The sequence below is a fragment of the Oryctolagus cuniculus genome, chromosome 2, assembly GCF_051225735.1.
Source record: "Oryctolagus cuniculus isolate XC-2025 breed Fujian yellow rabbit chromosome 2, ASM5122573v1, whole genome shotgun sequence".
NCBI classification, from domain to species: Eukaryota; Metazoa; Chordata; class Mammalia; order Lagomorpha; family Leporidae; genus Oryctolagus; species Oryctolagus cuniculus.
In genome coordinates, this window is record NC_142868.1 from 12,852,666 (window position 1) to 12,876,544 (window position 23,879).

The 23,879-nt window shown below is 45.2% G+C and overlaps 1 protein-coding gene across 1 annotated transcript; it reads left to right on the forward strand.

The window, feature by feature from the left end:
* The first annotated feature begins 3,258 nt into the window (after positions 1–3,258).
* On the forward strand, positions 3,259–15,378 carry CLRN2 (clarin 2). The gene is made up of 3 exons (XM_002709365.6): positions 3,259–4,089; positions 11,822–12,001; positions 14,544–15,378. The coding sequence occupies exons 1-3, from the start codon at positions 3,837–3,839 to the stop codon at positions 14,807–14,809; spliced, it is 699 nt and encodes a 232-aa protein (XP_002709411.1). The 5' UTR covers positions 3,259–3,836; the 3' UTR covers positions 14,810–15,378.
* The last annotated feature ends 8,501 nt before the right edge of the window (positions 15,379–23,879 follow it).

Consider the following 23,879-nt stretch of genomic DNA (forward strand, 5'->3'; position numbering starts at 1 on the left):
GGCGCAGCGCCACGCCCGCACCGCACCGCGCCGCTCCGAGGGCGCGCGCACCGCCAAGCGCCGCCTCGTGCCGGGGGCCAACAGGTGGAGAGCGCGTGTCGGTGGTCCCCGCGCTCCCGGAGTGGACAGCCCGTTGGAGAGACTAGGCGGACCACAAAAGACAAAATATATTTTTCCTCCACGTGAAAGTGAGGGCTCTGAAGCCCCACAGCCTGGCCCCAATATCCAACAGCTGTGTGACTTGAGCAACTTCCTAAACTGCTTCGTGCCTCAGTTTCGTCGCCAGTAAAATGGGAATAATAGTGGCCCGTGGTCAGACAATGTGAGTAAGGTGGTCGAAAGTAATGTAGAGCTAAGTAGAAAGCGCTCAATAAACACCTGTTGAACATTATTAATACTGTCTAATTGCAGCTCCCTTAGGACGCGCTGAGCCGTTCAGAAATTAAGTTCCATGTCTCTGGCAGGTGGGGGATATTTAAATGAATCTATTTGGGGCTATGCTTAAAAAATGTAAAATGGCCAAAACATTGATACAGAAATTGTAGTACCTTATACTTTAAATGTTTACACTTCACACGTGAAGGCTACACACACACACACAATCACACACACACACACACACACACACCCCAATACCACGGAAAAAACTGCAAGATTCTAGGAAGTTATTAGGCCATATGGCACTGAAGCAGGCATGGGTGGTTGTTCCTTGGGCCTGTGTCCCCTGACGAGGAAGTGTGAAGGTAGGGACCCAGAGGAATCAGTTTAGAAGAAAGCAAGGCTGTAGAGAAAGGAGCAAACTCCCGGGAAAGTAGCTGGGAGGGGCTTTTCTCAGTAAGAAAAAGTGTTGAAAGGAAGTGATGTGGGGTTTCATACCCTCCAAGGTTTGAACAGGGCCCTCCTAGGGTCTGTTTTTGCCTTGTTTTTTCCATCTGCCGCCCCACTCCTCCCATTGGGTCAGTCCCTGGTCCGGGTGTGATATGGTTTAGCCAGTGTCCCCCTCTCCCGCAGCTCGTAGCCTTGGGCTTGTCACTTTCAATCACAGGGTTTTCTCCCGTGACCTTGTCAATTCAGTCTCCAGACTTTTGCTTTTTTAAGCCCCCTTCTTGTGTTGGCTGGTAGGCAGAGGCAGCCCTCCACACTGTGTTGCTTCCTGTCCCTAGCTATCTGCCTAAGTCTAACCTAACCTAACTAACCTAACTAGTTTCTCTTACCTGTGATGGCACAATAGGCTCTTGGTCTGGTAGGAGCACAAATTTAATGCTGCAAAGGGTTATCCCTCTCCTTGGGCCTGTGACTGGGAGCCCTCATTTGACAAGAGTATCGAAGACCCACATGTAAGGGCCCCCAAATGGTGCCACCCTTCCCCAGCCACACAGTCCTGCAGTTCTGCTCCACCCATTAGATGCTCACTAGCAGGCCACGGCTGCCCAGTCACTGCAATCAAAAATGTCTCCAGTGTGTGACAAATGTCCCTGGGGAGCAAAATCACTGTTGTTTGGGAACCTGTACCCTAACACTTTTGTGACTTCCTGATAACAGGGTCCTGTGCTAAACATCCCTATGCCGCCTCCCACCACGTGCAATGCCCTGTACCCAGCAGACACAGACGTTTGTTCAACAAATTGGTACAGGTAAGACAGGCAGAAATGAATGTTTAAAGAACAGGATGCGGCCAGCAATGGGGTTTATCGTCAGAAGCTTCATAGCTGGAAGAGTCCCTGGAGAAGGCAGCATCATTTATTTGGTGCTATGTGCTAGTTCATTTGACTCCACACAGTAATTCCATGACAGACAGAAAAACAGAGTTTGAGGGTCTCAGACTCTTTCCCAGAGAAAGAGGAATTTGAAGCCAGATCTTCCATAGCTAGACTTAGAAGTGCACTTAACCACACCCCTTAACTTGGGAATTGGTGTTTACCTTAAGAGTTTTTCTTTAAGAATCTGCTTAACCCCTAAAATACCAAAAGTCAGCATAGGTTCATCATGCAGGGCAGATACACACCCCCAAAGGTATTACACACACCCTGCCTTCTCAAAACACGCCCAGTGTTGACACTGTTGATCACATTAATGTGCCAAATAGCCTTCGAAGCTTGTACCCTCGTATTATGAAGTCATTTATTATCAGAAAAACATTGGCTGTTTCAGGGTCATTGTCATGAAGTTGAGATGTTGTAAATCTAAACCTCAATTCTAGTCCCAGCTGAGATATGCAGTTTTCTATGGGAGAAGCAGCTGGAATAGTCCCTCCCCTGGCCACCATATAAGGTGGCTGGCCAATGGCACAAGCCCTTTGTACGTGGTAAAGCACTACTGTCTCTTCAGAGAGTCTTGTCCTTATTTTCAGCTCAGGGCGCTGAAGTGAACCCCAATGGTAAGAAGCAAACTGACCTTCCCATTGACACGACCCTCTGCCCACTGAGCACTCTCCAAACGGCATTCGTGGGACTTCTACTGGTTGACAGTGCAAGCTCCTGGACCCCTCTCTAGACTTCTGCAGCCAATCAGGAAATTACACTGTGCTGCTTCTCACCAATTTTGCTCCCCCAAGGTAAAGGCAGAATGGCTGTTGCCAGTCTCACATGATAGCAAGCTGACATTTGGCAATAGAGTAAAAGTCAAACTTCTAAAAACCACAATACGACATAGAGAGTAAGGCATATTTCATTGCTAGTGTCTGCAGATTAAAAGGAAAAGGCCTATCATCACTTTGGTTAATTTTTTATTTATTTGAAAGGCAGAGTGACAGAGAGAGAGATCTTCCATCTGCTGGTTCATCTCCCAAATGGCTGCAATGGCCAGGACTGAGTGAGGCTGAGGCAGGAGCCCTGAACTCTATCCAGACCTCCCACATAGATGGCAGGGGCCATCTGCTGCTGCTTTTCCAGGTGTATTAGCAGGGAGCTGGATGGGAAGTAGAGCAGACAAGACTTGCACTGGCCCTCATATGGCATGCTGGAGTTCTATGCCATGGCACAACCTGCTGCACCACCACACCAGCCCCTATCTTTGGTTTTAGAAGAGAGGAATATCCCAGCAGTAAGACCGCTATTGGGTAATGCAACAGGAAAACCTATTTCTGCCCCTATTTCAGCTGATATGGAAGGTGGGAAGAAGAGGGATGTCAAGTGCTAAGGTCCAGACTGCCCCAACAGCCACAAAGCGACTCACGTTGCAATTTTATCCTGGCAAAGTCACCCAGTGACGTCCACAAAGCCTTGTTTACACATTTCAGTTAAAGCTTGAAGAGCAAGCAGTCATCTCATGGCATCCGTAATAGTTCTGGGGATTCTGACAGCAGTGACATTTTAGAGAAAGAAATGCCAGGGCAAGCATCAAAGAGATCGACACTTGACACCGTGCGCTCTTGGCAATATTCAGGAGACAATCATTCCGCCTTTGTCTTCCTCCTACTGTTTGCGGGTGTTTTTGGTTTTGGTTTTGTTTTTTTGAGACTGGTTAGCATCTCTTTGTGGTCAGGTGTACCTGGCTTTGCCTGCTAGTGACTCCCTCGTGGTTCTGAGGTCCACACCAGAGTTATTTTATCTATTTGCAGTGGGGAACAATTAAAGCCTGCGCAGAAACATGAGGCGAGAGGGAGATATAGGGTTACTTCCTTCAGTAACACACTCCGCTGAGCAGAGACAGGTGAACAGAAAGTCTCTGTGCAGGCTTCCGGATGTGGCCCTAGTAGACGCCGTGGGAGGACGAGGACTGGACTTGGAATCCTGACGCTGCACGTTACGGGGGGTCTGGCAGTGCTGCGTGTTGAGAAGATGTGGATGACCCCCGCTGGTGCTCGGAGACCTTGGGGATGACCTGCGCCCACTAGCATGCCTGGATGGTTCAAAAAGGCGTGGTATGGGCTGGCGTCTGTGCTCAGCTGCTCCTCCTTCCTCCTGATCCTCGCTGCCCTGGCGGTACCCCACTGGCTCAGTGGGAAAATCCTTTGTCAGACTGGAGTGGAGCTGGTCAATGCCACGGATCCAGAGCTGGTCAAATTCATCGGAGACATTTACTACGGGCTCTTCCGAGGGTGTAAGGTGCGACAGTGTGGGCTCGGTGGACGCCAGTCCCAGTTCACGAGTGAGTACATTGGGGTCGAGAAAGCTGGTTCAGACACTTTTACAGGGTGCTTATGTCTCGATGTGGAATGTGGCTGCTGCCTCGGTCTGAGTGAGGCACCCGGTGCAAGTCCACAGTGAGCTGGGATTTTTATTCTATACCCAAAAGCAGCCAGCTGACCTGCCTGCCTTCCTCCCATCCCTCCTTCCTCCCTCATTCCTTTCTTTCCTTTAGCCTCTCCTTTTCTGTAGAAGCATATAGAAATAATTCTATAGAAATAATCAGAAATAGGAAACTGTCTAGCTTTGTAGTTTATCTCTGCTAAAAATAACTACCAAATGCTTACCTGTGCCAGGGATTGTACTAAAACCCTTCACACTGCTTCTTCTCTTTTAAGCCTCACAGCAAACTGAGAAAGAAGGAATTATTAATGTGCCCATTTTGCAGAGAAATGCACTGAGGCTCAGAGAGGTTATGTAACTTGCCTGAGGTCACCCAGCCAGGAAACAGCAGGGCGAGACTCCAGACCCACGCCATGTGACTCGGGTCTTCTCAGCCACAGGCACGTGCAGGTGTAGAAGGCAACCTTCGGGAAGCATGGCAACCGCTTTCAGTGACAGAAAAGTTTCACAGACGCTCTCTGAGAAGAAGCAAAGGGTCTGTGCTCCCGGGCCCTGGAATCAAATGCTTTGCCGCTGAACTTTGCTGTTTACTGGCAAAGAGTACTGAGGCCAGGAGCTCGTCCCTCTCCCGGAACCCGAGCAGCACCGACCTTGGCCCCTGTTCAGTCTCACTTCAGAGCTGCCCAGGATGTACTAATGCCAGAGAGGCAGGAATCCACGCTGAGCTTAGGTTAAAGAGAGGCAGTATTCTGCAAGCCTTTGGAATCAGAGTTAGATCACTAGTGAGGACAGAGTTCTAAACCGAAAGTCCTCAACTCGCTGCTAACACAAAGGGACAGAGAATTGTATTCATTACTTGAGTTATATATTTCAGAATTGCAGTAGTTTTTAGAAACCTGACCGAGGTAAGTGTCTAAAGTGTATAAAGAGAGAGAGATGGAATGTTGATAAATATAATTCAAATTGTCATCATTCAAATACAGGAAGAAAATATGTATTTGTTGTGTATATTCAAGAAAAAAATCCCAGGGCATGTTTTTATTTATCCAGCAATTAACTTGGACCCTGGCTATTGGAAAAGATAGCTCCATTAAAAGCAATATAGAAGGTGAAGATACACACACATAAACAGGAAATGCAGACAAAGGAAATGATTAAAAGGGAATCATGACCATTGGTTGGAGCACTTGGCTCTGGCCTGGACCTCTTTGCTGTAAAGGATGTCTTGCAGGGTGGAGGGGTGGATGGCGCTGTGGTTCACCTGGTTAATCCTCTACCTGCGGCACTGGCATCCCATATGGGCACCGGGTTCTAGTCCCGGTTGCCCCTCTTCCAGTCCAGCTCTCTGCTGTGGCCCGGGAAGGCAGTGGAGGATGGCCCAGGTCCTTGGGCCCTGCACCTGCCTGGGAGACTAGGAGGAAGCACCTGGCTCCTGGCTTCAGATTGGCATAGCTCCAGCCGTGGCAGCCATTTTGGGGGTGAACCAACAGAAGGAAGACCTTTTGCTCTCTCTCCCTCACTGTCTAACTCTATCTGTCAAATAAATTAAAAAAAAAAAAAAAAAAGGATGTCTTTGGGACAAATGTGATGCTTAAAGGGAAATCCTGTATCAGTGTCCACCTCATGAGAAGTCCCTGAGCGTTCCCGTCTCAAGAGACGTACACTTCCTGCTGTGGGCAGCTGTGAGTAAATCAGCAGCGTTCCATTTCCCTGCTGGAAGAACTCAGTAGACATACATCCTCCTGAATTCATCCAGCAGGGTCTGGGCTCTGAAGCATCAGGCATCAGGGATGTTTGAGTATCAGCCCTGAGTAGGATAGTATTTAAGAAAGAGTTGTTTCCCACTGCCCTGGAGCAGGCCCTTGGAGAGGTATTTAAAGCTCCATTCAGGGAACCCAGGAACCGATTTGAAAGCTTTCACAGGTTGCCTGGGGCCAGGCTTTTCTGTCTAGGGCTGCCTTTACTGCTGAGGCTCTGGACACCGAGTGCATTGCAACGTCTGTACTGTCCTTTAATTCCAGCACAGTGGAACTAGAGGCAACTAGTGAGCCCTGCCCATCTCCAAGGTGGAGTCAGCATTTACTACTTGACCACTTACTGTTGACCTGTAGAGGGGGAATCCTGTCTTACAAAGGCTTAGTGTAGACCACTTGAGATGGAGGTGAATGTACTTGGGACACAGGGAGTAGGGAGTGTTTTGGAGATCTCCTTTCCAAACAGCCTCTCTTCTCATCATTACAGTGACTTATAGAATCCATGGAAAAAAATCTATTCCCATACAAATCATGGGGAAGAAAACCAAGGCACTATTATAAATGACTGTGGTCCTCTTTTCATCCCATATCTTCTGAAATGAAAAAAAGGAGGAATCAGCCTGGCTGGGTGGCTAGAGAAGGAGAGAGACAAATATTAATTCAGCCGCCCAGCTGTCTGAAGGAAGGAGACAAAACGGGTCCATGCACCTCACTGTATTACTGAGCACGTGTGGGTCAGACACTGTTAGGAAAACAGACATGAACATTACAGACCAGGGCCTGCCCTCAAGAAGTTGAATTTGCGTTCTGGTAAGGCAGAGGCAGAGTGTGTAGGAGGCTGGTGGCGCATCAGTAGGATCTCAGGGCATCCCCTGCAGCTCATTTCCTTCAACTCTTCCTACACCAGGGGAGAGATCTTAATAAGCTCATTTTCCTGATTAGGAAATTGAAGATCCAAGAAATCAATACATGAAATAATTCTGTAAAAGCACGTAGCACAATCTGGGCATTGCAGTTTTTAGGTCTCTGGTTCCCTCCCTACTTCGCACCTGACAAGTATTCCCCTGGGACTCTGCCATTAACTTCAATGTCATGCTGTCCTTATTGGCCTTGCTGAGGCAAAGGGGACTCCAGACTTCTCTGGGGTCAGAAGCAAACAAATTATCTACTAGTTTCAGGGATGAGAGAATGATAATCAATTCTGGTATTCAAGAGAGATAGCACTAATGTGTTCCAAAAAAAGAATATTTGAATTTGGTGAAGGATTTGGTCTAGCAGTTAAGTGTTCACTGGGACACCAACTTCCCATATGGAGTTTCTGGGTTTGATACCTGCCTCCAGCTCCTGACTCCTACTTCTGCTAATGTAGACCCTAGGCGTCTCAAGCAATTAAGTTCCTGCCACTTATGTGGGAGACCTAGATTGAGTCCCTACCTCCTGGCTTCAGTCTCAGCCCAGCCTTGGCTGTCCAGGTATCTGAAGAATGAATTAGCAGATGAAAGATAGCTCCCTATCTCTTTCTGGTTCTGTCTCTCTCATAGGTAAATCTCTCTCCCTCTCTGCTTCTTGAATTTAAAAAAGATTCAAACTCAAAATAAGACCTTTAGAATTCAAGCTATGTTATGATTAGAACTCTGATAAGAGTTAGAACTTAGATAATTCTGATTAGAACTTAGATAAGTCTCTGCTTATCTAAGTTTTTAGATCTCTTTAATATAGCAGAGTAGTTAAGGAAGCACTCCTAGCTGTGTGACTTTTGCTAAACAACTAATTTATCTGAGCTTCCTCTTTTTTTTTTTTTTTTTTTTTTTTTTTTTTTTTTTTTTTTTTTGACAGGCAGAGTGGACAGTGAGAGAGAGAGACAGAAAGGTTTTCCTTTCCTGTTGGTTCACCCTCCAATGGCCACCGCGGCCGGCACACTGTGGCCGGCTCACTGCACTGATCTGAAGTCAGGAGCCAGGTGCTTCTCCTGGTCTCCCATGGGGTGCAGGGCCCAAGCACTTGGGCCATCCTCCACTGCACTCCCGGGCCATAGCAGAGAGCTGGCCTGGAAGAGGAGCAACCGGGACAGAATCCGGTGCCCCGACCAGGACTAGAACCCAGTGTGCCGGCGTTGCAGGCGGAGGATTAGCCTAGAGTTTCCTCCTTTGTAAGAACGAGAAGGGGTGGCCATGATCAGTAGATGAAAGAATGTGTATAAAAGGTCTATTCCAATATACGGAGCTGTTGTCACATATCACCAGGGATCATATATTTTTACGGTTGTGGATTTCAAGCTCAAAACTTAAATTTAATTCTTACATCAGAGGTACTCAAAACCCTAAGAAACTGGGTACAAATATGAAAGGCAAGTGAGCAGTAGCTTTGCTGGGGCAATCCCATATGACAGGACCTACTGTCAATCACCTCTCAAAAAAAAAATGGAAAGCAATGGTGCAAAGTTCCAAGGAACAATTTCAATTTTATGCAGTGACTTGTAAGTATATGAAAAATAAGATATCAAATCACCCAGAGACCCTGAGCCTTTGGTACAACACATGAATATAAGCTTTGCCAATAAAGGTTTTTCACTTTCAATACAATTAAACCACTTCCCACTCTGGAAGCTGAAGATCGGGCACTCATTATGAGCCCTCTCCACGCCTCTCCATGCACTCCAAATTCCTCTCCCCCATTGCCCTAACTTGATGATGTATCAATTTTCTGTTAAGTCAGATCTGGATATGGATTCATATCATGATGTGGGCATGATCCGTTCTTTCTAAAAGCCACATTTTGTGATTGTATCTTGGTTTATTAAATCAACCTCACATGTTGGTTTTTCTCCACTCTTTTGCTGTTATAATGAATATCCAATATAAACAACTTGAAGCACACATAGAAGTGCATGTAAATTCCTAGAAGTGAAGTTTTTATAGATGTCACCAAACTGGTCTCTAACAAGGTTGCAGGCATTAACAAGACTTGAGAGTACCTCCTCCTAAGACATCATCAACATGGTGTATTAGCAAGCATTTTGACTTTTGCAGCCACATAAGCAGGTGGTGACTATTTAAAGACTTTGGTGAGGATTATTATGGTAGTTGTTGTAGGATTTCATGATTAAGAAAGAGATGATGGGGCTGGCATTGTGGCATAGAGGGTTAAGCCGTCTGTGATGCCAGCATTCCACGTAGGTACCAGTTCAAGTCCCAGCTGCTTCACTTCCAATCCAGCTCCGGGGAAATCAGTTCCTGCCACCCATGTGGGAGACCTGGATGAAGCTCCTGGCTCCTGGCTTTGGTGTCACCCAGCCCTGGCCATTGTGGTCTTCTGGGGAGTGAACCTGTGGATAGAAGATCTCTCTGTGCCTCTCTCTCTGTGTAACTCTGCCTTTCAAATAAGTAAATAAATATTTAAATAAAAAAAGAAAAGATGAAACAATTAGGTAATCAGGCATAAGACACCATATCTGGAACACAAAACAGCTGAGTATTTGAAAAGAGATGGGGAAAAAAAAAAAAAAAAAAAAAAAACAAGAATCTAAAGAACAAGGAGATGGAATGGAAGCAAGGGAGGAAGGTGCCCCACAAAGACCAACTCCCGGGAAAGGAGCTCATCTTCCAGGGTACAGTTTCCAAGGCTGATGAGATAACCACATGGAGACAAAATAAATAGAAACAGAACTGGAAAGAAAGTTAGATTAGAACTAAGACGTAACCATGGAGTGTCTGGAAACTTGTGAGTGGAAAATACGCCTTACAGGGAGAAGGTCAAAAACTCTCCGGCTTGGAGATGCGACCTCCAGTGAATAAAGGGAGGGTGGAGCCAGCAACTGGGCCCCGGGGAAGCAGTCAGAGGGGTGACAGTAGAACCAGGAAAACATTGAGTTCTGGCCAGAAGGAGGATGAACTGAGAGCTGGTCAGCTGTATTGAACGACACAGCACGAAGGGCAGTGCTCAGAAGATGGCCTCAGGAGGCAGCTAGCACAGCCCATGGAGTTGTTGCAGAAGAGTGGGTATGAGTTCTTTAATTTTCACAATTTAAAATTCTCCATTTATAGCCACTGAAAATAGCGACTCGAAACTAAATACCATACAGTAAAAAAGACTGTAATTTTATTTATAATTTAGGGTTGCCTTGCCCAAGAGGCTCGATGTCTCCAACCTTGTGAATGAATAGAGTTAATAAAATCTGCCTCATGAAATCTACAGTCATGAGGATTGAATGAGCTTGTAAGTAGTAAAAGCTGAGCTCCCTTAATTCACACACATATTCCTATCCTTGCTGTGCTGATGAAGAAACAGGGTCTAAGAGGTCACGTGACTTTCCCAGTTCAGAGAGCAAAAAATAATGATAGCCTCAACAATGGTCACCATTTCAGAGAAGTGACTTCCCCAGGCACTATGTGAAGTATTGTGTTGTATCATGTTCACACCCAGTACTAGTGGCAAATATAGAAAAACAAACGCCAATTAACATTGCACTGGAGAACTCTGCCACATTCATATGACAAACCATTATTTTATTTTAAAGAAGTATTGGAGTGAGTGTTTAACCTAGTTGGTAAGATGTCTGCATCCCGAATGAGAGTACCCAGGTTCAATTTCTGGTTTTGGCTTTTGGCTTCACCTTCCTACTAATGCAAGCCTTAAGCAGCAGCACTGGGCCGGCGCCGCGGCTCACTAGGCTAATCCTCCGCCTAGCGGCGCCGGCACACCGGGTTCTAGTCCCGGTTGGGGCGCCAGATTCTGTCCCGGTTGCCCCTCTTCCAGGCCAGCCCTCTGCTGTGGCCAGGGAGTGCAGTGGAGGATGGCCCAGGTGCTTGGGCCCTGCACCCCATGGGAGACCAGGAAAAGCACCTGGCTCCTGGCTCCTGGCTCCTGCCATCGGATCAGTGCGGTGCGCCGGCCGCAGCGCGCCGGCCACGGAGGCCATTGGAGGGTGAACCAACGGCAAAGGAAGACCTTTCTCTCTGTCTCTCTCTCTCACTGTCCACTCTGCCTGTCAAAAAAAAAAAAAAAAAAAAAAGAAGCAGCACTGATGATTCAAATAGGGTTCTTGGGTTGGATTCTCAACTCCCAGGTTTGGCCTGGCCCAGCCCCAGCCATTGCAGGCATTTATGGAGTGAAACAAGCAGATGGGAGAATGCTCGCTCACTCTCTCCCGACCCCACCTCTCAAACAGATAAATAAAATTTTTAAAGCAGTATTGTGCAACAAGAGAAGTGTCCATACATAGGGCTAATAGTGTCTACCTTGCAAAATCACACCTGTGGTTTGTGTGCACAATTTCATATCAGATCTCAGAGCTGTGAGATCAATGCAACTTAAATTACAAACTTTTTTTAAATATTTATTTTATTTATTTGAAAGATAGAGTTACAGAGAGCAGTAGAGCCAGAGAGAGAGGTCTTCCATCTGCTGGTTCACTCCCCAAATGGCCGCAACGGCCAGAGCTGAGCTGATCCGAAGCCAGGAGCCTCCTCCTGGTCTCTCACGTGGGTGTTGGGCCCAAGGACTTGGGCCATCATCCACTGCATTCCCAGGCCATAGCAGAGAGCCAGATTGGAAGTGGAGCAGCCAGGACTCGAACCGGCCTTCATATGGGATGCCAGCACTGCAGACTAGGGCATTAACCTGCTGCAGAACAGTGCCGGCCCCAACAAACATTTTGATACTGTGTCTACTCCAAGGAGGATTATTGTGCCAACTGACATGTGGCAACCCCAAGCGTCACAAGTTCATCTCAGGAGGTCTCCTGTTTTTTGGAAACCCACTTCTTGCTGTCTGGCCGTCACCTCCCTCTGTTAGAGCCTCGGTGGGGAGCAAGTGCGGGCTTTGTGAGAGCTGGCCCAGCTCTGATGTTGACATATCACCTGTGTCCTCTCTGCCCAGTCTTTCCTCACCTGGTGAAGGAACTCAACGCAGGCCTTCACGTGACGATTCTGCTGCTCCTCTTCCTGGCCTTGGCTCTGGCTCTGGTCAGCATGGGCTTTGCCATTCTCAACATGATCCAGGTCCCCTACCGGGCAGTCAATGGCCCCGGGGGCATCTGCCTATGGAACGTCTTGGCAGGTAAGGAAGCCCCCAGGCTAGGCTCCAAGTAGGTGGGCGAAAGGTGCGGAAAGGTGCGAAGGAACGAAAATGCCTTGCCTGGGCCTTCTGGATGGGCATCCATGTCCCAGGTGCTAAAAGTTGCAGAGTGTGTCACCATGAATTAGAGCATGTGACTAACCGAGAACTTAGAGCAGCAGGAAAACTCGGTGAAAGGAGGAGACAGAGAACAAAGAGCTGGGAGGGGATGGGCATCACGTGAGGGGTGAGGAGATGGAGCTGCTGCCGCTGCAGCTGGAAGGGACCTCTGCAAATGACAGAGAAGGCAGTGTGAGCCAGGGAGCCATCTGTGGGCCAGCTCTGGGTTGCGAGGTGGACGTGAGCGCCCTCTAGCGGCCAGTGGCCTTATAGTCCTTTCCTGGGCACAGTAATGCGGTCATGCACCTGCCCCGCCCCAACTCTCCAAACACCTCCTCTAGACCTTACCCTCATCACGCTGCTACCTACCAGGCACAGGCCTGGGGACCTGAGAGTTTACAAACCCTGTTTCACTCACACCTCATAACTCCCTACCAGGAGGTATTTTAGACCCATGCTTGCAGACTAAGAGCCTGAGGCTCGCAGAAGTTCAAAGATCACTCAACAATGAGCAGCAAGAGTGGGATTCTAACCCAGGTGTACTTGAGTCTAGGCCCTTCATCCTTTTATTGATCCATGTTCTCATTGATAACCATTGCGACCTATGTTTTCAAGCCAAAACCTACAACAAAAGGTGAGGGGGTGTGTGGGGGGTGGGTGTGGGTGTTGATTTGGGAGTATATTGATGACGTTGGTTAATTCACATTTAGTAATGACAAATGAATTTGTTGGTTAATTAACAAAATCATTTATAATGAAAATTACAAAATGAGAGTCGTCTCTGAGAATCCACATCAAACGATACCATCACAATAATAATTTCTTTACCCTATACAAGATGACCTTGAGGAATAAAAGCAAGTAATTTCACGTTATCATGTATTATAATGTAACAGCAGGAAGTCACTCTTATGTATTTGCCTATGTTTGCAGGCAGTGGCCACCTTCTAGAACTGTTTATATGCATAGCCCACCCTCCTTCAGACTTCAGGTGTCTCGTGTATCTCTGCATGAATCCTCATAGCAGCTCAATCCTGCTGTTTAAGTAAACACTTATCTCTGTCCATTCCCTTCCTCGAAATATTGTACTACCAAAGTCTACTGATGACAGTGTTAAAAAGCAGGCAATTGGACAAAGCATCAGTGTCAAAAGGCATATAATTGTGACCGGCCTTTGAACAATGCCACATGAGGATTAACACTTGGGAAATAACAGGACAAGAGCACAAAGGTGTACATAACACATTATTCTCTGCAGCATTGGATAACATAAAAAAATCCAGAAGTAATTTAGATACCCATAAATCAGGTCATGTTTCAACAAATTACAGTGTGTCGCCTGAATAAAATATTATGCACCTGTTTAAAGTTGTGCTCGAACAGAATATAAAAGCAAATTTGTGCTTTCATGTTTATGATTCTCATTAGTGACCGAGTTTTATTCAGAAGATGTAATAATCTAAAAAAAACCACCAAATATGTTTTTAAAATGTTTTAGAGAGAGAGAGAGGAAGCACATCAGCATTTTAAGCAACAGACAGAAAATAAGCAAAGTTCCATGTGTTTCCAGGTTTCCTCCTTTCATGGCCTCTTTCTAAGCCCTCTTCTCACCCTCGAGCATGGAAATATAAAGAGGAAAGTCACAGCCAAACCTGGGGGTGAAACCCCAGCCTGCACAGGGTTGTGTTTTTTTGTTTTGTTTTGTTTTGTTTGTTTGTTTGTTTTTTGACAGGCAGAGTGGACAGTGAGAGAGAGACAGAGAGAAAGGTCTTCCTTTTGCCATTGGTTCACCCTCCAATGGCCGCCACGGCTGGCGCGCTGCTGCCGGCGCACCGCGCTGATCCGATGGCAGGAGCCAGGTGCTTCTCCTGGTCTCCCATGGGGTGCAGGCCCAAGCACTTGGGCCATCCTCCACTGCACTCCCTGGCCACAGCAGAGGGCTGGCCTGGAAGAGGGGCAACCGGGACAGAATCCGGCGCCCCAACCAGGACTAGAACCCGGTGTGCCGGCGCCGCTAGGCGGAGGATTAGCCTAGTGAGCCCCGGCACCAGCCAGGGTTCTTACATCTTCCCTCACAGCCCTCAGGTACTACACGACGATCCTAAGACACAAACAACCTGAGCTTCTCTGAAGGTGCCTCTTAGAAAGGAAGGTAGAGGGGAAGGGGGCAAAATGAGAAGGATAGAGATGCAAAGTGGATCTGAGTTAAAACCTATTTCATTGCCCCACACAACCCTGCCTCTTGCCCCTCACACTGTGTGGGTTATCTGCAGCTTTTAAAAAGCAAATTGAAATTTGTGTCTTCCTAGTAATTTTTTAAACCTACAGCAAGTTTGCTGCCCGTGCCTCAGAAATTATAGCTCCCCCAAAGTCATTACCATTGCAAAGAGGAGCCAGGAATGAGCGTGCCCTTTCTGGGTTTCAGGTGGAGTCGTGGCTTTGGCCATCGCCAGCTTCATGGCAGAGGTACAATTTCACAACTTGACGGAGCGAATTGCAAACTTTCAAGAGAGGCTGTTTAAGTTTGTGGTGTTGGAAGAGCAGTACGAACAGTCCTTTTGGATCTGCGTGGCTAGTGCTTCGGCTCATGCTGCAAACCTGGTCGTGGTGGCCATCAGTCAAATTCCCCTCCCTAAGATCACAACCAAAATCGAAGAGGCCACAGTCACGGCTGAGGATATCTTGTATTAGCAGCCTTCTTCTGCCCCACCCTCCCCTAAGTCAGCTCTGAAGTGGGATGGAGGCCTTCCACTCCGTGATGTTCCTGTTCTCGGCAGGAAGAAGAAAGATATGGAGGAACCAAGGGTGGTGGCTGGGACAGAAAAGAAAAACTTTCCTGGGACCCCTGGCATCTTTGCACCTCTCCGAGGACTTTGGAGTTGACAGGTGGTGACTGCCACTTGCCGGCTCTGTGTGACATTGGGCAAGTCCCATGTCTGCTTCTCAGTTTCCTCGTCTGTCAAATGGGATTATAACTATATTTCATGGTTGTCCTGAGATTCCAATGGGTGATGACGTTGCCAGCCTTTGTATACTGAAGAATGCTCTACAAATAGGAGGTTCTATATACAGCTGTCTCTGGGTATTCAAGGGAATTGGTTCCAAGACCCACCGAGTATACCAACATCCCAGCATGCTCAAATCCTTACTATAAAATGGCAGAGTATTCATGTTTGTGTACAACTGATGCATATCTCCCTGTATATTTAAACCATCTCTTGATTATTTATAAAATCTAATACAATGCAAATGCCATGCCAGTAGTTGTGCTGTATTGTTTGGGAATCATAAGGAAAAGAAGTGGGCATGTTCAATACCGATGCAACTTTTTTCAAATATTTCCAATCTTCAATTGGCTGAATCCAAGGACATGGAGCACATGGATATGGGTGGATGACTACTACCCTGTAAACGTCCATAGATCCCTGACCTATCCCACACAGTACAGGGGGAGGAATGCAAAGAGGCAGAGGATTAGATCCTCAACTTTCAGAAGTGCCCAGTCTATCCAGCTGACATAAGAATTAATGACAATAATAGCACTAAGAAGGAAAACAGTTACCATATATGCTGCACATTTTCTGAAGGGTTTCACATATAACTCAATAGGTTCTCACTACAAACAGGTGGAAGGTCCTATGTTAGCGCCATTTTACAGATGAAGAGGCATAAAGAGGTTGGGTAACTTGCTGAGGTCAGGGTTAGACCTGGAAAGTGTGGAATCACTGTTGATACGTTGTTTGAAGCAAGCCCAGTTGCAACACAATGAGACAAAGCATACCGTAGTATAGGCATAAAGCCATAAAGCGCCGAGAAAGGAATCAAATCTTCAGGATGGGATGTGGTATTAAAATGCCACACTATTAACATTTTATCTGAACTTTGAAAGTGAGTGGACTTTTTCCAGTGGTGAAGGAGGCAAGGATGGGGAAGGGCTCGCCAAGATGAGGAAGCTGGGTAGACAAAGGACATGAAATTACAAAGAGGACCGGGAGCACGTGAATACAGAGGGATGAGACTGTTGCTCCCATCAACCTGATGAAGAAACCTGCTCTTTGGAGTTGGGTTTTCCTAAGTGGTACCGGCTGGGCTTTCGTACCCAGTTATTTGATCAAATCCTATTCTAGGCGTTTTTGTGAAAGTATTTTGATGAAATTAGCATTGAAATCTGTAGACTTTGAGTAAAGCAGGTTACTGTTCTTAACGTCTGTGGGTCTCGTTCAATCAGTCGAAGGACTTAATGGGGAAGAAACTGACCGTCCCTGAAGGATAAGAGGCACTGACAGCAGACAGCCTAAAGACTCACACCACAACTCCTCCCTGAGTCTCCAGCCTGCTGGCCTACCCTGCAAATTATGAACTTTCCAGCCTCTGCAACCATGGGAGCCAATACCTGAAATAAACTCTCTAACTCTACCTGTACCCAAGGCTATACTTACATCTTTATCTATGTCTATGTATCTACCTCCATATCCTTATCCAAATCTCTATCCATATCCATATCTCTATGTCTATGCCTATATCTATATCTGTATACATATCTACATCTATATCTGTATTCACATCTATATCCATTTCTATAACTATGTATGTTTATGTCTATAGTCTGTCTATATATCTGTGTCTATTTGTATCTCCCTATATCCATATCCATATCTATTTCATATATACCTATCTATATATCTATATATTTATATCCATATCTATCTGTATCCATAGCCATATCCACATCCATATTCATATCTGTATCTATATCCATATTCATACCTATCAATATAGATATAGACAGATATAGATACCAATGACTCTCAGTATCTCCCAGAGATTTTTTCCAGGAGCCTTTGTGGATACACAGATCTGTGGATACTAAAGTCCATTATATAAATGGTAAAACATTTGCATGAAATCTGTACACCTCCTCCTATGTACCTTAAATCATCTCTAGCTTACTTATGATACCTAATACAATATAAGTACTATTATATAAATAGCTGTCATACTGTATTGTTTAGATTATAAAAAGAAAAAAGTCTGTACTTGTTCAGTACAAATACTGAAGCATCATAGTCCTAACTACGTATTTGATCCTCAGTTGATTAACTCCATGGGTGCTGATCCTGTAGGTATAGAGGAGCAACTATGTATAGGTACGTATGTGTATACACACACATATATGTACATTCACACACATATATATAAATGCCACATGCACATGCATCTATATACACCATCACACACATATATACATGCAAAACTATAAATGCACACATATATACATACATATATGTACATACGTGCATGCACATATAGACAAATGCCACACATATACACATACATAAGTATACATGCGAACATATACACACGTGCACATGTGCACACACATATGCTCACACATATATACATATATACATATAAACACACACAAATACATGCACTCATACTCATATGTACATATATACACACACGATGGTTCTTTTATTTTGACTATAATTAATTTTGTCATTTTATAAATAAGTAAATAATTAAATAAGTAAATGCTGATCCAGTTTCAATTTTACCCAACCTGATTATTTAGACCATCCCTCCAGGTGATGTTTAGCCTTTCTGGGATAAAACACTTGGTTCCTCAGATAATCTCCCTTCTGAAGATGAATCTAGGGTTATAGGAGAAGGAAGCACGTACATGTCCTCATTTCCCCGAAGGGGACCCTAACTTCCTGCTGGTCCAAGGAGGTGCAGTGGCTGGACCCCTCCACCTGGCTTCTCTGTGCCCTGCCAGTCTTTCATGGAAGTCTGACACTGGAATAATTTATGAAATATTCTCTGAACTGATCAGGTTATGGTCACTGCCTAAAAGACTTGGCCTCATTTAGAATCCCATTGGCTGCAGACCTGTGTGTGACCACTGAGTACTCCCTCCAACTCACCTACCCATTGATCTACCCCAGGCTCTGTTATAGAGTCTCCCCCTGCTGCCTGGGCCACCCAGGAGACTGCCTGGCCTTAACCCAGCATCTTGCCCCTTGGGGTGTGGGGGCCCCTCTTTCAAAGCAACCAAGGTGGTCCATAGGCTATTATTTCTACTCCTGAATTTCACACTTGAAAGATTCCTTGCTGCTAACATAAAACATGAAGTAAACTCCATTTAAAAATTAAAGCTCTTGATTTTCAAAGTCACTAGAATGGGCTGTAAGCATTGAAGGGTTATGAAAGTAAAATCTCAGACTTGGAGCACATTGATGTTGTTATATTTTTCCCACATCTGGAAAGGAAAAAAAGACCACCAAGCTCCTTTCCTGCCTAATGCTTCAAGAGCAGCTCTGTGGTGTCTGAAGGTTGATAGGAGTAATGTGTCAAGGGATCTCAGGTGTGGCCAGCCCACTCCAACCCTCTGCTCCTCCTTTATAATAAAGGACACACTAGGTGAGATGGCCTCCGTCTTGTGTGGACCAGACACTGTATGTACTTCCTCCCTAATTCTGACAGCAATTATTGAGATAAACATTATTAATTTCATCTTATAGATGGGCAATTTTAGGTTTCAGGAACTTAAATTTCTCAGCCCATTGCTGAGATTCAAACATCCATGTGAAGTCAAAGCCACCATATTTCCCTGGTCTGTGATCACCTCTCTCTCTCTCTCTCTTTTTTTTTTTTTTTTTTTTTTTACTTATATGTCAGGTAGAATTAGACAGTGAGAGAGAGAGACAGAGAGAAAGCTCTTCCTTCCGTTGGTTCACCCCCCAAATGGCTGCTATGGGTGGCGCTGCTCCCATCTGAAGCCAGGAGCCAGGTGCCCCTCCTGGTCTCCCATGCAGGTACAGGTGCCCAAGCACCTTGGCCATCCTCCACTGCCCTCCTGGGCCACAGCAGAGAGCTGGACTGGAAGAGGAGCAGCCGGGACTAAAACCCGGTTCCCATATGGGATGCCGGCACCACAGGCAGAGGGTTAACAAGTGAGTCACGGTGACGGCCCATGATCACCTCTCTTGAGTGACTCTTGAGGCTGCTTCCCAAGGCTTCTGCAGATGACTGTGCAGGTAACACTTGCCCAAGGAAAGCACCAGCACTGGGCAAGTAACTGCTCTGGAGCCCGCTCCTGGGTTTGCCCTGGCCTGCACCCGCAGGGACACTTCCACCCAGAGGGGACACCTGTCTAATGGCCTGTCAGTGCCCTCTCCCTTCTAGCCTACCAATCCATGGAAAGTTAAAAAGTTAATCACAACATTATTTTATGATATTGACTAGGGTGTGATAAAGATGACAAGTTCCGTTGTCCTTTAAAGTTAGCTATCATATGCATACATTTATATGCTGACTAATAATATGATATCACTAATACTAACTGCGGGAACCAAAGCCAATCAAATGTAGCCATAATTAAGAAAAAAATCAGTTATCAGTAAAAAAAATCTACTCTCTGTTCACTCTGCAAAAACTGAGCAATATGTGATGTTCATACAATCAGTGAAATTGTAATTAATGAAAGACTTTTGGATAGCAAGAACCCTTCCATGTCAAATCAAAGTTTCAAATATAATTCTCTCTCTTTCCAGAAAATACGAAATTCCCTGAAGACTTAACTTACCAGTTCTTTGCACTTCCAAAAGCATGTAATAAAATTGCTAACTCTCCTTTACCCTCTAAAAAAAAATCTCATTTTATATATTGAAAGGTCAGTGAGCAGTAGTTGATAATTAATAAGAATGAATGCATGCTTTAGCAAAAGTTGGCAACATAATCGAAAATGAGAATTGCATTATTGTCTCACTCTAGAGGTCAGAAGTCCAAAATGAGTCTCACTAAGGTGAAGCAGGATGTTTCCTGGCCTCTCCCCACTTCTGAAACCATTGCCCAGTTTAGGGTTCATTACAGCAATAGCATCTGCTTGACCATATTGCCTCCTGCTCTCTCTCTCTCTCTCTGTCTCTTTTTCTCTGTGGGTATGCAAACCTCTGTGTGTGCATAAATTTTTGCTGAACCATTAAGAGTAAAGTGCAAACCTCTGAACACTATAGAGTCTATTTTCTAAAAAGCAAAGTACACAAGCAGTGATCAAAATAAAGAAAGTACACTGGCCCGGTTCTGTTATCTAATCTATAGACCATATTCCAATTTGGCAGTAATTCCCCTTATGTACTTTATAGCTTATGGATCCTTGTTCATTCTCATTCATTCCGTCTCTCTCTCTCTCTCTGTTTCTCTCTCTCTCTCTCTCTTTCTTTTTTTCTCTCTCTCTCCTGATGCAGTTCCAGGTTGCATTTTGTCTTCATATCTTATTAGTCTCCTTTAAACTAGGGCAGCCCCTTCGTAGTCCTTCTTTGTCATTCATGACCTCAATATTTTTGAATGACACAGTTCATTTATTTTACAGGATGTGCCTCACTTTGGCCACGTTTGATGCTTCCTCCTGGTTAAATTCAAATGTGCATCCTTGGCAGGAACTCCTCCTCAGAGGCACTTTTCTATCTTCTTGTCCAACTACTGGTGGTGTTAACGTTAGTCACATAGGAAGTGGCACTGCCACTTTCTCCATGGTAGTTACTACTTGCCTGTTGTAATTAATCAGTGTCTTCTTGAGAAACATTTTGACACCGTGCAAATATCTCACACATTAGTTTTGTATCCATTCGTAATTCTTGTCTGAAACGATTGTTACTATGGTGATTGCCAAATGGTTCTTTTCCTAATTTCATTATTTCTTCTGTTTTTTAAAGTTTTATTTATTCATTTGAATGTCTGGGTCACAGAGAAAGAGGTAGAGACACAGAGTGAGATATCTTCCATCCACTGGTTCACTCTCCAGATGGCCACTCAGCCAGCACTGGGCCAGGCCAAAGCAAGAGCCAGGAGCTTCTTCCAGGTCTCCCACGTGGGCTCAAACCCCTGGATCATCTCCTGCTTTTCCCAGGCCATTAGCAGGGAGCTGGATTGGAACTGGAGAAGCTGGGACTTGAACTGGTGCCCATATTGGATGCTGGCATCACAGGTGGCAACTTCACTGGTGCCACAATGCTGGCCACTATTTCTTCTACTTCTATGAATTGGCATTCAACTATAAGGAAGAGCTTTCTCTTATGCCTCATTTATTCATATATTTCTATCAATATAGACTTGCCTCTCCCTCTCTGTAACCCTGCCACTCAAATAAGTTAAATAGGTCTTAAAAAACATACTTTGGGGATATCCATTTAACTCTGTGGCTTACTATCCATTACCATTATTCATTTTGATGCTCAAATTGTCCCAAATTTTGCCAGTGAGAGCTTCTTTTAGCTAGTGTCTATTCTTTGTGAAAGGGTTACACCATTCATTCTTTGAGCACTTCTTTGCCTATGGCACAGCAAGATTCTAGAAGATTCTTTGCTCTTCTAAGACTTTCCCTCTCCCAGCCCTGGAATCATTATGGCGGTGTTTTGAGGTAGGGTACCATCATTGCACCTACTTAATAGAACCTCAGAAGTTGGATAAAATAATGGAAGAATGAAGGAACTCTATAACATTTAGTGCTACACAAAATCATAGGGAAACCTTCCATGAATTTCAACTGGGCTCTTGTGATCTAAGACCACTTTAACTCTTACTTTGGATTAGGAACCACCGGCACAGCCACGCTGGAGGTTTGACCAATTTGACAACTCTGTTTGCCAACCTCATCCTTGAAAAGCAACAGAGGAAAGGGAGAAGCTGGCATTAACAGACCGCTGCAGCACCCCCTAGAAAACCAAACACACCACAAAGCAGGTCATTACTTGTCAAGCTCTTAGTGAAAATATGATTACACCTACTTTTGAAAGTCTTTAAATTTTGAGTTTTATCAAAAACACATCATATGAATTTCTTAAGCATTAATTATCTTTGGTGAATATGAAGCATCCTTGCCAAATGTTTACTGAGTGACATATTTTGTATTGTTCACTGAAAATATAAGTTCCATCGTGGTGTAACAAGACAATTTAAAGAATTGTCTTATCCCAATACTCAACATTTTTTACCAGATTTATTTACTTGAGAGGCAGAAAGAGAGAGAGAGAGAGAGAGAGAGAGAGAGATCTTCCATCTGCTATTTCACACCCCAATGACTATAAAAACCAGGACTGGGCCAGACTGAAGCCAGGAGCCAGGCACTCCATCTGGATCTCCTATGGGGGTGGTAAGGACCCAAACACTTGGGTCATCATCTGCTGCCTTCCCTGGTGCATTCGTGGAAGCTGGATCTGAAACAGAATAGCCAGGACTCCAACTTGCACTCTGATATGGGATGCTGGCAATGGCCTAACCTGCTGTACCACAACACCAGTCACTAACATTTTCAACAGTTGTATTGAGATATAGCTCCTACACCATAAACTTCACATACAATAAGAGATTTAAAACATACAACTCAGTGGTTTTCTGTATATTTAGAGTTGTGTCACATCATCACAATTTTAGAACAATTTTCATTATTCCCACAGAATCCCATGCCCACTAGTGGTCATTCTCCCTTCTCCCCATCCAACCCAAGCTCACCAGCTCTCTATTTTCTGTATCTAGGATTTGCTTGTTTTGGGAATCTCACAGCAATGGGGTGGTCTTATATGGTCTCATACAACTGGGTCCTTTCATTTGATCAATGTTTTCAAGGTTTGTTGCCTCTCTCATCCTAAGCAGTATCCACTGTGTACTTATTTTTGTTCAGCTTTCTTCACATAAAAAATATCAAACCTGTTTTTTATTACTTTGTGGTTCCATTCTTGATGTGTTTTAAGGACTATGTCTGCATCGAAAGCCCTGACGTCCCTCTGCAGTGGAAATTTCCAACCTTGTCATTCCAGACGAGGCCATCCAGGCCCGTGATCCCCTACTCACACCACCGTCAAAGATTCATCTGTTTCCAAAATCTGAGCCAAGAGATGACATGCAACAGTAATCACATTATTACTCAGTTGTTCCCCTGCAGCTAAATGAAGGTTTTATCCTGAGGAAGCTGTGACATCACCTCAAGGGCTGACAAGGCACAGCGAATGACATCTCCATCTGGCTTCTCCCAGGGAGAGGCGGAAGTCACTGTCTCTGTGGCCGACAAAGGGCCACTGTGACAAAGCACAAAGTAAACAAGCCCCCCCTCCATGCCCGGTCCATGATCACACTGGCACTTCTGTGTAGCACACCAGCTACACTCAACAAAGACAGCTCTGCTTTTGCTTCTTACCGCTTACTGGAGGACATTTCACGTCTGTACGTAAACGCAGGGAAACCAGTGCAGTTCTGATTATCTGGCTCATGACTGCTTGTTTTACAGGCACCTCTGCTCCCCCAGCTCCATTACCAAAACTTCTTAATGAAAATATTTCCAAATGTCTACTTGGTTGCCCCTGTCCTGTTCTCCCATAGATTTGATTATTTTATCTTGATTTTCAACAAATATTTGGGGAGCATTACTATGTATCCGGCATGAGGCTGGATCCTGGGGACACATAGATGAATGTGACATTATTTGGAACCAGAACATTGATTATAACAGGAGGCTGGGGCAAGGCCTATGCTAACTCTTGGCACAGCCTCATTCGGGTGGTCAGGGGTGGGGTGGGGGTGGTACTGACAAAATTGCTGATAGTAAGTACATGCTGGGGGTAGGGTGAGTTTCCAATGAGGTCACTAGCATGGAAATGCTTACATGACATTGTTCTGAAGGTTAGATAGGGTTAAAGTAGCTACCATAGAGAGATTGGAGTTGCCTGAAATGTGCCCACCTCTCTGACAGCCAGTTCTCTGCTTG